Source organism: Herpailurus yagouaroundi, unplaced genomic scaffold (genome assembly GCF_014898765.1).
Source record: "Herpailurus yagouaroundi ecotype Mexico unplaced genomic scaffold, PumYag 321, whole genome shotgun sequence".
In the NCBI taxonomy this organism is placed as follows: domain Eukaryota; kingdom Metazoa; phylum Chordata; class Mammalia; order Carnivora; family Felidae; genus Herpailurus; species Herpailurus yagouaroundi.
Genome location: NW_024412538.1, coordinates 429,712 through 441,949, shown reverse-complemented (window position 1 = coordinate 441,949; position 12,238 = coordinate 429,712). Strand labels below are relative to the sequence as shown.

At 50.6% G+C, this 12,238-nt stretch overlaps 1 protein-coding gene across 5 annotated transcripts in view; it reads right to left on the bottom strand.

Annotated features, from left to right (window-relative positions):
* Positions 1 to 1,248: 1,248 nt before the first annotated feature.
* Positions 1,249 to 12,238, bottom strand: part of CEP72 (centrosomal protein 72) — a 35,835-nt gene continuing 24,845 nt past the window's right edge. For 4 of the 5 annotated variants that reach the window (XM_040462402.1, XM_040462404.1, XM_040462403.1 and 1 more), the window contains exons 10-12: positions 5,988 to 6,114; positions 3,324 to 3,435; positions 1,249 to 1,842 (exon numbers count right to left, since the gene is read on the bottom strand). In XM_040462402.1, coding sequence (XP_040318336.1) covers positions 1,701 to 1,842; positions 3,324 to 3,435; positions 5,988 to 6,114 — 381 coding nt within the window. In that variant the 3' untranslated portion in view covers positions 1,249 to 1,700. The remainder of the gene's footprint in view (positions 1,843 to 3,323; positions 3,436 to 5,987; positions 6,115 to 12,238) is intronic. The other variant, XR_005786677.1, reaches the window with a different exon arrangement.

Sequence of the window (12,238 nt, the reverse complement as noted above, 5' to 3'; positions counted from 1 at the left end):
CGGGGGAGGGGCAGAGAGAGAGGGAGACACAGAATCGGAAACAGGCTCCAGGCTCTGAGCCATCAGCCCAGAGCCCGACGCGGGGCTTGAACTCACAGACCGCGAGATCGTGACCTGGCTGAAGTCGGACGCCCAACCGACTGCGCCACCCAGGCGCCCCAGTGTAACCATTCTAGAAATCATCTGAAATTATCTGCAGCAAAGGCGTTAAGAACATGGTTCAGGAGTTAAGTGAAACACGAACATAATGGGACACAAAGTTAATAAGAACCAAATGGGATTTAAGAACTAAAAACATGTAATTTCTGAAATTAAAAATCCATTATCTACACAGGCCCAACTGCAGAATGGATGAGGCCTGTGACAAGGCAGCAGAAATGACCCCAACGGAGGGCAAGAACGAAAGATGGGGAAAAAGACCCGAAGTCTGGGGACCCGTGGGGATGCTACCAAGTGGTCTGGGTGTAACTGGGGTCCGGGAGGGAGGGTGGGACAGAAGCTGGATCGAATAACCATGTTGAAGAAATGGTGGCAAAACTTTCCCAGATTTGATGAAAACTATAAACTCACAGGTCTAAGAAGCTCAACGAAACCCAAACAAGAGGAACATAAAGTAATAGCATGGGGAGCGTTTCCAATAAGCCTAAAATGGTTGAATGCTAAAATCTTTTCAAAAAATTTAAAAAAACGGTATGATGAAAGAAATTGCACTCCCCCACAAAAACCGTATTTGCCGAGACATGCTTTCCTGCTAAGTTGCAGAGAAACTGATGCCAAAGGACACAGCCGCGACCAGACAGGAGGGAACCGGGGAGGCCACCCCGGTTCCTGAGGGAAACGCCCGACCCCCGACCGCCAGTGGCAGAGCCCGACGACACACGCAGGCACCTGTAGGCCTGCCTGCTCTTCTCCATAAATTAAGTAGGCTTGGTTTAAAAAAGTACTTTGTTTTACCTAGAAGCCAAGTATTTACATAAGAAGTTTCCAAACTAAAAATCTAGTATTTTGTCCGTGTGTGCTCTAATTTTCAGAAATGCGCTGTAATTGTAAGCAAGAGAGCGCCTGGGGAAATACTTCCACTGTCAGGCAGTGATGTCACAAAATGGTATTTTTAATGTTTCCCCAAACGGTGTTACTTTTATTAAATCTTGGAACGTATCTGTCCCACCTGCGCCTAGCTTGCTTCATGAAAGAATTCAGTGAGAAAATCTCAATTTATAAAAAGTCACTTTTTAGAATGTTAGTTTATCTTGTCACACAAAATTATTTAATGATCACACACACGCTCTTTAGGGAGAAAAATACTGCATTTTATCTCAAGATATTTCACGGAAAATTAATGATGCTGGTCTCAAAAAACATCAATATGTCTTGTCTCAAAACATGTGAAGGGCTTGGATTAATCTTTTTTTTTTTTTTTTGCAATCTCAGGAGCAGGAGCAGCGTGGAGTCAGAGGGAGCCACCCTGGTTAGCACCTCCCTGCAAACACTACCCCTACATGTCCTTGTTCACAGACTCACCTACAGGCAGATCAATCCCATCTTTTCAGGGTGTTTTACAAAACCGAGCTGGAGGCCCTGAACACGTTTCAAAACTTCAGCTGATTATGAACGGGAGGCAGAGCTCTGCCCCACAATCGTACCAGGTAGAAAAGAGCTTCCGCGGTTTACTAGGTGCGTGGAGGCGACGCAGACGCGGCCTAGCAGCTGCCGCGCGGGAACAGGCCCAGCGTCTTCTTGAGCTCCTTGTAGCTCCAGTGCAGCTGCTCGACCTCGGCCTTGTGCTGCGCGTGCGCCTGGCTCAGTTCCTGCAGGAGGTACTCGTTGGTGCCGACCAGGGAGCTGGAGGAGGGCGCGGGGGAGCGACGCCTGAGCACTGCCTGCCGCCTCCTCTCCAGCAGCGTCCTCCCTCACCTGGCCGGGGCCCTCCCCGTCCACCCCGGTCCCCGCAGCCAACCCCTTCCCGTCTCCCACCGGATCCCGCTCCCGCCATCCGCCCCTGGCCTCCAGACCACGTGAGGCTACGCGTGACCCGAGCCCTCGGCCACCAGGCCACGTGCAGGCTCAGCACCCGGACGGACGGGCGAAGGCAACGGACGACAGAGGGGTGCCTCGCTACTCCAGCCGCACCTGTTTTCTGAGAAAACCATCATCATCTTCCCAGCTAGCAGAACAATGTTCTCATTCTGGAACAGATCCAAAGACTGACATATTTCTATCTCCCGGTCCAATGTAAAGGGGCTCCCTGAATAATTCTGACATAGTGATAGCGTAACTGAAGAGTCCTGGTTTTACAGTGTTGACCACGGTTGCCTTTGGAAGGACTTCAGGGAAGAAGCAGCCCTGTACTGCCCACTCGGCCATCTGCGAAGCGCCCTCACCCCCCAGTCGGCAGTGACCAGGGGTAGATGGGAGCGGGGCCATCTTCCCATAGACACATGCCCCCGACGACAGACCTCCTGTGCAGGCACCAGCCGTCTGCTCCGGCCAGGCTAAGGCCCAGAGTGGATGAAGTCAGCGTGGACCACCACTGCCCCCCACTTCCACCCGCTGCACGGCAGCCCCATCCACACACAGCCCACAGTGCTGCAGATGGGGGCCCATCGGGTTCTGGGAGCCATCCTGCCTCGCCTGTCCCCCCCCCCCCCCGCACCCATAACGGCTACCTTTTGCTCCCGTCCGCTGCTCCATCTATGCTCCAGCTCATCTCCCAGGAGCCCCTTCCCCTCTGTACCTCGTGCTTGGGGTGGGCCCGCTGACCCCCCAGTGTCACAGCCTGGCTCCACCTAGGGCCGTGCTGCACTTGAGCCCGGGGGAGGTGTGTGGGACTCAGCCCAAGGTGGGGGAGTAGGGGTGAGTTGGGCTCAAGCTCTGCACCTCCACAAAGTACACCTCACACCACCCAGTGAGCGGCATGCCTCCTCCCTGCACCCGCTTCCCAGCACACGATTCTCTGGATAGAAACTGAGGCTCCGCCTGGACAGCCCCCACACTGCCTGCTCCCTTCTCACCACCCGGCACACAGCTGGGAGTAAAGGGGGAGGCCCCGCGCTCTAGGAGAACTGACAGGAACCACGCCGGGTGGACCAGGACAGCCCAGAGTCTCTCAGCAGCTCTCACCCACCCCTCACAGACGCCGCAGCAAGAAGGGACGTGCTTTTCCTGAAGAAAGGGGAGCTCAGGGGAGTTCTAAGTCAACCCGCGACGCGTGCGGCCCAGAACCCCACCTGCTGCGATGCCACCAGGTGGCTCCTCCGTGTACCCTGCTATCACTGGGGCCGGCCCTGCCTCCCCCTGCCCCTGCCGCCGCCCCGGCCAGGCACCTGTGGCTCTCCTGCAGCATCTGGGTCAGCTCCCAGACCTTGTCGTAGTGCTCCAGATGCTGCTTCAACTCCACGATCTCACCAGAGAGCCTCTTCACACTTGTTTCAAGTCCTGAAAGAGAAAAAAAGTAGCATCATTTAGTGAAATTGAATGTGTTTGAGTGTTTCATGTACTGAAAGCTAAAATAGTTCGAGTTTAAACTGGATTGGGACACCAAAGACATATAGCATGGAAAAGTTCGGTTTCTGTAAGCAACTCAAAAATCACCTTGGGATTAAAGCCTTGGGCCTCTGCCCTCCGGACACCCATGGAACCACAACCCCGCATGGAGGGTGGAGAGTGGAGACAGAGGTGGGCCTGGTGCCAGCTGGAAGCTCATTCCACTGATCTATGTGCTGGCAGGAATGGGCCTTCAGGGGTGTTTCTTCCACCAGGCAGCAAGCTCTGCCCTGGGGAAGGCCTTGAAGCTTTGGGGACAAGCGACAAGAGGCCCGCAGTGGCCGCATGTCTCTGACGTGTCCTCCGCTCCCAGGCCCATCAGTGACACACTATGTGTTTGGACTCCATCTACGTGACTCCTGTCTCTGGGCTTCCAACTTGTGAGGAGAAGAAATATATCATTTCTTGGCTCCCAAACCCCAAAACCAGGATCCAAATAAATCCACACACAGACACATGGCTGTGGAACTACACAAGTCCAGAGACAACAGGAGAGCCAGAGCGGGAAGGTACGGGAAGAGGTTCGGTGAGGACACGGACAGCAGGCTCCCACAGCAAAGGCAGAGGCTCCCAAAAGCACTACGATGGGACGACACTCCTCAGCATCCACATCCACCTGCACTTACACCAGAGGGTGAGTGGAAGGGATTGTGGGAAGAGGACAGTGAAGGCACAGTTTCAGCATCCCCCAGAATCCCCATAGTAGTCTAGCACCAAGAGTAACTAGATGACAAAACTGGAGTCCCACAGACGACCTTTCAGCACCTGGTGGTGAGGCAGCCTCAAGACCCAAACACGAGAGCCACAAGCCATGCATGGCTTCATCTGTGGGAGAGGAGCAGCAGTCAGGAGGGGGGCAGCTGCTAAGTGTCCCCTATTTTCACAAGAAATCCCTGCAGGGCAACTGAGGACCCGCGGCTGACACGAGAGGCTCGGCCTCCCGCGGCAAGGGCAGACCAGAGGACCCCGTGTGGTCTGAAGGGACTGCAGCAACCCTGGGCTCTCAAGGCTGGCCTGCCCAGTCCCTTCCAGAGCAGGGCCGTACCACAGAGGAACAGCTGGGGGGGGCCCAAGTCGTGCAGGAGAGGACACCAGAGGCAAGCGGGAGAGTGAACAAGGCCTGGGAGTCCCCCAAGGGGCTGCTGAACTTCTCTGTGAAGTTTGACGTGCTGCGTGCTGTACTCCTGGACACTGAGAGGACGAATTCCATGTGCAAGTGAACAGCACAGAGCACTAAAGGCAGATCCCACACACAGCTGTTGCCCCCGGACAACAAGAAGCCACACTCGGGACACATCAAAACCAGGACTAGATATTTCAGAATGAGCTAAGGACAGAAAGGAATGATATAAGAGGGGTGCCTGGGTGGCTCAGTCGGTCAAGCATCAGACTCTTGGTTTCAGCTCAGGTCATGATCTCACGGTTTGTGAGCTCGAGCCCCACGTCGGGCAGTGCACTGGCGGTGTGGAGCCTGCTGGGGACTCTCTGTCTCCCTCCCCAACTCGCACTGTCTCTCTCAAAATAAATAAATGACCTTAAAAAAAAAAAAGAAATGATACAAGAAATGGAAGAACAACTTAGTCAGAAATGGGAATGTCAGAGAAGAGGCGGCTGGCCTCAGGCACGAGCTCACAGCAAAGGAAAGCTTCATGAGAAGTGAAGGCTGAGCAAGTGAAACAGGACAATGACATCTCAGGAAACAGGTGAAAAGTGGAAAGTTTTTACATGAAAATTAAAGAAGAGACTATGACGAACTCTTAGCATGCCATGAAACAGCCCGATAAACACAGCGGAAGAGGCCTGAGTAGGTACGTCACAGACGCCTGCCCAGAGCGAGGGTCTTGTCTGTGGCTGCGCTCCCAGGACCAAGCCCACAGAGAGGGCCTGTGACGGGCCGTAGCCCGGAGACATCTGCTCCGTGGCCCTTTAAGAAAAGTTTCTGGACCCCTGGGGACCTCGGTGGGGCAGTCCTCAGTGAAGTTAAAACCTCCCAGCGACTTTGCGGTTTGCACCCAGACGAGATTCACGGAAGACACAAACTACCACCAGCCCGTCACTGAAACCCCAGAATCTGACCTTGAAATACCGAGTGCACTTTTGTAAAAATGGCAAAATAGAAATACAGTGAAGAGAGGGAAATGAAAGTGACCTGGCTCTGGAAGAAACGTGACAAAGAGGAAAAGCACCATGCTGCTGGGAAGAGCCAAGGAGACAGAGGAGTGACCGTGTGCATGCTCGGGGAGGCGGGCAGGGGGCTCCCCGGTCCACGGCATTGCCAACAACACGGACCACATCCGAGCTTTTAGGGGTCTGCTCAGACCAAGTGGGAGCGTCTCTCAGCCCTCAGGACATTTTACAGTATTTACTGGACCTGAAGTCTACCTATGAGTGTTTGAACACTTACACTTCACCAAATAATGTTACCAAATAAACCACAAACTCACCAGTAATCTGCAAGTTTAACGTAGCTGCAGTGTCTGCATTTTTTACTTCTTTTTTCAGGCTGAACAAAAGAGCCTTTAGGCTACTATTCTCCTCCAAAGATTTGTCTAGATGCTGTCTCAAGTCACCCTAAGGACACAGAACAATACACTTAAGACAGATGAGTCAAATTCAGTAAAACGTATATAGAAAACTAAACCTTGGAAATCACCAGACGTTAGTTTTCTTTTATATGTCACAGCCAACAAACCACAATGTGAACAAGAGAAATCACAACTGCCCCCAGCTGAGCAGCACAGTGTACTTCAAAGGGGACAGTGAGAGGGGTGGCACAGTTCACGAGGGGGCAGGTGGTGTCCCCGGAGTCCCTGGGGAGGGTGTGCTTCAGCAGGAGAGGAGATGTGCGGGCTGCCGGAGCCCTGCCTCCTCCAGGAAGGCTCCACGGTCACCACAGCCTGGCTCCCTCTCTCTTCTCAAGGAGCAGGAACAAGGGCTGGGCAGTGTGCCAGCCCCAGGTGGTCCCTCTGGGCTCACTTCTTGGACAAGAGCGCAGGCAGACCCCAGGGCTCCGCACTACCCCCAAGCAGGGCCTCCCTGCAGCCTGTAAGTGGATGGAATCAAGCCTGCGGGAGCTGCAGACGGAGTGGGCTCCCCTCGCACCCGGAGACAGAGGCAATGCCCAGCACAGCACGCCACGGGACGTTAAAAGGGAGGAGAGGGGACCGAGGCCACTGTGAGAGCTAGTGGCATATGACCCATCAAAGCCACCTTGCCTGCAGAGAAACCAGCACGCGCACCCCCACCAGAGGAGTGAGCGTCTGTCTCAAAGTGACAGGGGCCCTTTCAGGAAACTGCTACGCTCATTCTCCACACCAACAGCCCAGCCAGCGCACTGGCCCCTCTGTGTGCACATACGCTAGGGCACTACAGAAACTGTTACACGGCCAGTTATGTCCGACGACTCGTCTCCCGAACACGTGGAGTTCTGAGAGGGCAGGGGCCGGGCCCCAGTGCTGACGGTCTCAGTGGGGGCTGAAGCAGGGACAGTGGACAGACGGCGCTCAGATACGTGCGACACTGCTGCCCAGAGCCAGGCTGGACCGGTTCGGGGCAGGGCTTTCGCCAAGACCGGCTCCCCGGGCACTGGGATCTGAGGAGACACGACTGAGGAACCAGCGTCCTCACAACGGGGAGGAAACCAGGGTCAGCAATGGGTCCTTCAGGAACAAATGACTTCCTCTGTGAGAAGTACCTCCTGGCTGACTCACCACAGGTCTCCCGACCGAGCTCCACTGACCACGCCTCCCCTCCCCTGGGATGGGGTCAATGGGGTGAATCTCAGAAACAACTGAGCAGGGCTCTTGGGCTTCCTGATGGTTCAAGACTGCTTGTCCAGGCAGGACCTCTCACTGCCCCCAGCCAAGGTCACCCTGTAGGACAGGGTCAGTCAGACCGTCCACAGAGGTGAAGGAGTGCGACTTCCACACTAGACTGCATCACTGTGGAACGGGCCCCAGGGGCCCGTCTGCATGGATCCCACTGGTCCCACACTCAGCACTGTAAGGGGACGGGCTACCTACTCATCTGCACCAAACCCAAAAGCCGTGGCCTTTTGTTTCCATGGTTAACCGGCCATGCCGCGTCCCATGGGGTCAACACTGTCCAACAAAAAGAATGTCTACGCAGTGATTATGGTTCAGGGTCACAGGGCTCCAGTCCTTTCTGGATGCAGTCACCACTTGTGTGCACACATACATGTCCACAGTGCATCCATCTAAAGACCAGAGGCCGCCAGTATCATTTCACCATTTTTTATCTTTTTCTCTAAAAGTAAAGCTTCGTGTGGGATCTCTGAAATGGCAGCTTCTCATATAGATGGTATCAGGTGTTCCAGAGACCTGTCTCCCAGCAATCCTGTGGCTATTCTCAGTCCCATCTTCTGAAAGACACGGCTGACGCCGAGGCTGGATGGGCAGCTGCCAAGACGGCCCAGGGGTGCTCCCGCCGTCACGGGGCGCCCTCCCCTCATGTGGGTGGACCTACTGACTGGATCCCAAGCAACGCACTATGCAGAAGTGCTGACACGTCCCTCTCAAGAGCAGGTAACAAAGGACGACCTTCTACCGGGCCACTCCCTGGCCCCGAGGAGCAGCTGCCATGCCATGAGGGCCTCGGGCGGCCTGAAGAGAGGCCTTCGTGCACAGATCCAAGGCTGCTGTAGGCAAGTCCGGCAGGGGCTACCCACCTCCATCAAACCCTCAATCGACAACGTGATGGCAAGACCCTGAGTCAGACACACAGCTCGGCTGCTCTGGGACTCCTGACCCACAGGAGATGTCGACAATAAATCCTTGCTACTGACTGTGCTGCCCTCTAGGGTAACCTCATAGGCAGCAGTGAGGGACACCACACAGAGGGCTACGTAACTTGCGAGGACTGACCGGCTGCTGTGTCCCAGCCCACCCTCTCAACCACATGACATAATCTGTTAGTACTGACTCTTTACAAGAAGAGCCCCCTGAACACAGTCCATCTAGTAAAACTCAACCATAATACTTAGCAAGGTAAACAACTTCACCCGGCTGAGTGCACAGTAGACATCTTACTCATTTACACACACACACACACCACACACACACACACACACACACTTATTTATTTTGAGAGGACAGCACGAGAGCATTTGAGAACATACAAGATGGGCAGAGAGAGAGGGAGAGAATCCCAAGCAGGCCCTGTGCTGATTGCCCATGTGGGGCTAAATCTCACAAACTATGAGATCATGACCTGAGCTAAAATCAGGAGTCAGACATTTAACTGACTGAGCCCCCCAAGCGCCCCACATGACAGACATTTTAAAGTAAAAATCATATATATTTGAGGTGTGCACTTGATGATACACACATAGATGGTGAAATGATTACCACAGTCAAGCTGATTACTGCAGCTTCTCCTCACAGTTAACATTTCTTGGTGAGCACATCAAAGCTATTTTCATAGCAAACTTCCAGATTCACTGCAGTATAGGAACTGTGGCCCCAGACCTAGTCATCCTGCACAACCACGGAAATGTCCCCTTACCACCACCTCCCTGTCCCCCCACCTGCCCGCCCCTGGTGATCATCTCCCACTCCGTTTCTATGTATTCAACTCTTAGACTCCACTTATAAGTGTGACGATGCAGCTGATTTCTTGCTCTGTCTGGTCACCGGGCACACTGTCCTGCAGGTCCCTCCATGTTGTTGAAGACAAGACTTCCTTCTTTTAACGGCTGAGTAATAGTCCATGCTGTAAGTACACATTTTTTTTAATCTGTTCATCCACTGACGGACAGTTCGGTTTCCCATGTCTTTGCCACAGTGGATAATGCTGCTGTGAGCATGGGGGTGCAGATCGCTCTTGGAGGTACTACTTTCACTTCCTGTGGTCACATACCTGAAAGTGGGATTGCTGGGTCATATCACAGACTTATTTTAATTTGGGGGGAGCCTCCATACTGTCTTCCATGCTCGCTGTGCCAGTTTGTATTCCCTCCAACAGTGCACGAGGTTCCCTTTTCTCCATATCCTCGCCAACACGTTTTGTTTTTTTGATTCTAACTGCTTCTGACAGGTGACGTCTCTTTGTAGCTTTGATCTCCTTTTCCCTGATGATGAGTGATGCTGGGCATCTTTTCGTGTAGCTGTTGGCCATTTGAATGTCTTCCTTGGAGAAATGTCTATTCAGAGCCTCCAGCCATTTCTCAGTTGGGTTCTCTTTTTGCTACGGAGTTGTGGTATTTATATATTCTAGAATTTAGCCCATTATGAAACAAATGGTTTGCAAACATTCTCTCCCAGTCCATAGGCTGCCTCCTCACTGGTACTGTGCAGGAGCTTTTGAGTTTGATGTAGTCCCACTTGTGGATTTTTGCTTTTCTTGCCTGTACTTTGGGTGTCAAATCGAAAAAATCATCACCAAGACCCTATCAAGGGGCCTTTTCTCTGTTTTTTTCTAGAAGTTCTACAGTTTCAAGTCCTACATTTCAATCTTTAATCCATTTTGTTTTCTTTTTTTTTTTTTCAACGTTTATTTATTTTTGGGACAGAGAGAGACAGAGCATGAATGGGGGAGGGGCAGAGAGAGAGAGGGAGACACAGAATCGGAAACAGGCTCCAGGCTCTGAGCCATCAGCCCAGAGCCCGACGCGGGACTCGAACTCACGGACTGCGAGATCGTGACCTGGCTGAAGTCGGACGCTTAACCGACTGTGCCACCCAGGCACCCCTCTTTAATCCATTTTGAATTGACTTCTATGCATGGTGTTAAGGGTCTGGCTGCATTCTTTTGCATGAAGCTATCCAGTCTTTCCAGCACCATTTATTGAAGAGACTGTCCTTTCCCCATCATATATATTCGTGGTGTCCTTGTCAAAAATTTGTTGGCCATTTATGTATGAATTTATTTCTGGGGTCTCTATTCTGTTCCATTGATCTGTGTGTCTGTTTTTATGTCAACACCATACTGTTTTGATTACTATAGCTTCCTTCATAATATAATTTGAAATCATGGAGTGTGATGCCTTTTTCTTAATATGGGTTTGGCTATTATGGGTCTTTTTGTGGAACTAGAAAAAGGAGAATACAAATTTTAAGAAAAATAATCACAAATTTTATAATTTTTTATGTCTGTGAAAAATGCCATTGGAATTTTTATAGAGATTGCACTGAATCTGTACATAACTTTCAGCAACATGGGGTTTTTAACACTATTAATCTTCCAATTCATGAACATAGGATATCCCTCCATTCATTCATCCATGTCTTAATGTTTTCAGTGTTTAGATATTTAACCTCCTTGGTTAAATATATTCCTATGTATTTTATCCTTTTTGATGCAGCCATAAATGAGACTATTTCATTTCCTTTTCAGATGACTGTTGGTGTAAAGAAACACGACTGATTTGTTATACTGATTTTATGTCTTGCAACTTTACTGAATTGATTAGTTCGAATAGGTTTTTGTTGTTCTGAGTCCTCAGGATTTTTTACACATACAATCCTGTCCTCTGCAAACAGATAATCTTACTTCTTCCTTTCCAATCTGGATGTCTCCTTTTCCTGCATGCTCTTGCTACTACTTCCAGTGCATGGATATGCACGTCCTATATGTGTCCGATAGTGGGTCTTAGCTTAGAAAGCAAGCTTTTGGTTTTCTCCCACTGATCATGATGTTAGCTGTGGCCTTATCATAAGTGGCCTATATGGTGTTGAGGAAACTTTCTTGTGTTATCTGTTTTGTTGAGACTTTTTATAATGAATGGATGTTAATTTGGTCAAATGCTTTTTCCCATCTGTTGAGATGACTGCGTGGTTTTGATGTTTCAAACTGTTTATGCGGTGTTTTAATTAGCATATGTTAAACCAACCTTGCATTCCAGGGGGAAATCCCACTTGGTTATGGTGTATACTTTTTTGATTTGTTTCTTGAATTTGACTTCCTAGTATTTCACTGCAGATTTTTAAATTATGTTCATCAGTGGTATTAGCCTGTTGTTTTATTTTCTTGTGGTGTTTTTGGTATTAGGGTGATGCTGGCTTCATAAGTGAGTACAAAAGTATTTACTTCTATTTTCTGGAAGAGTTTAAGAAGGAGTATTAATTCTTCTGTGAATGTTCAATAAAATTAAGCCATGAAGCCATCAGGTCTCGGTTTTGTTTGTTGTTGTTGTTATTGGGAGGTTTTATATTATTGCCCAATTTCCTTATTTGTTATTGGTCTGTTCAGGCTTTTTTTTTTTTTTTTAATTTTTATTCATTTTTGAGAGTGAGAGAGACAGAGTGCGAGTGGGGGAGGGGCAGAGAGAGAAGGTGACACAGAATTTGAAGCAGGCTCCAGGCTCTGAGCTGTCAGCACAGAGCCCAATGTGGGGCTCAAACTCATGAACTGCGAGATCACAACCCAAGCTGAAGTCAGACACTCAACTGACTGAGCCACCCAGGCGCCCAGGCTTTACTTCTTCTTGATATAGTCTTGGCAGGCTGCATGTTTCTCGGAATTTACCCATTTCTTCCAGGTTCTCCAGTGTGCTCACATATAAGCACTGGTAACAGTCCTTAGGACCCTTTTTATTTCTGAGGCATTCACTGTGATGTCTCCTCTTTCACTTGTGATTTGAGTCTTCTTCCATTTTCTTAATCCAGCTAATGGTTTGTGGATTGTGGATATTTTTTCCAAAACCCATCTCAGTTCTGGTATTTTTTCCCCATTATTT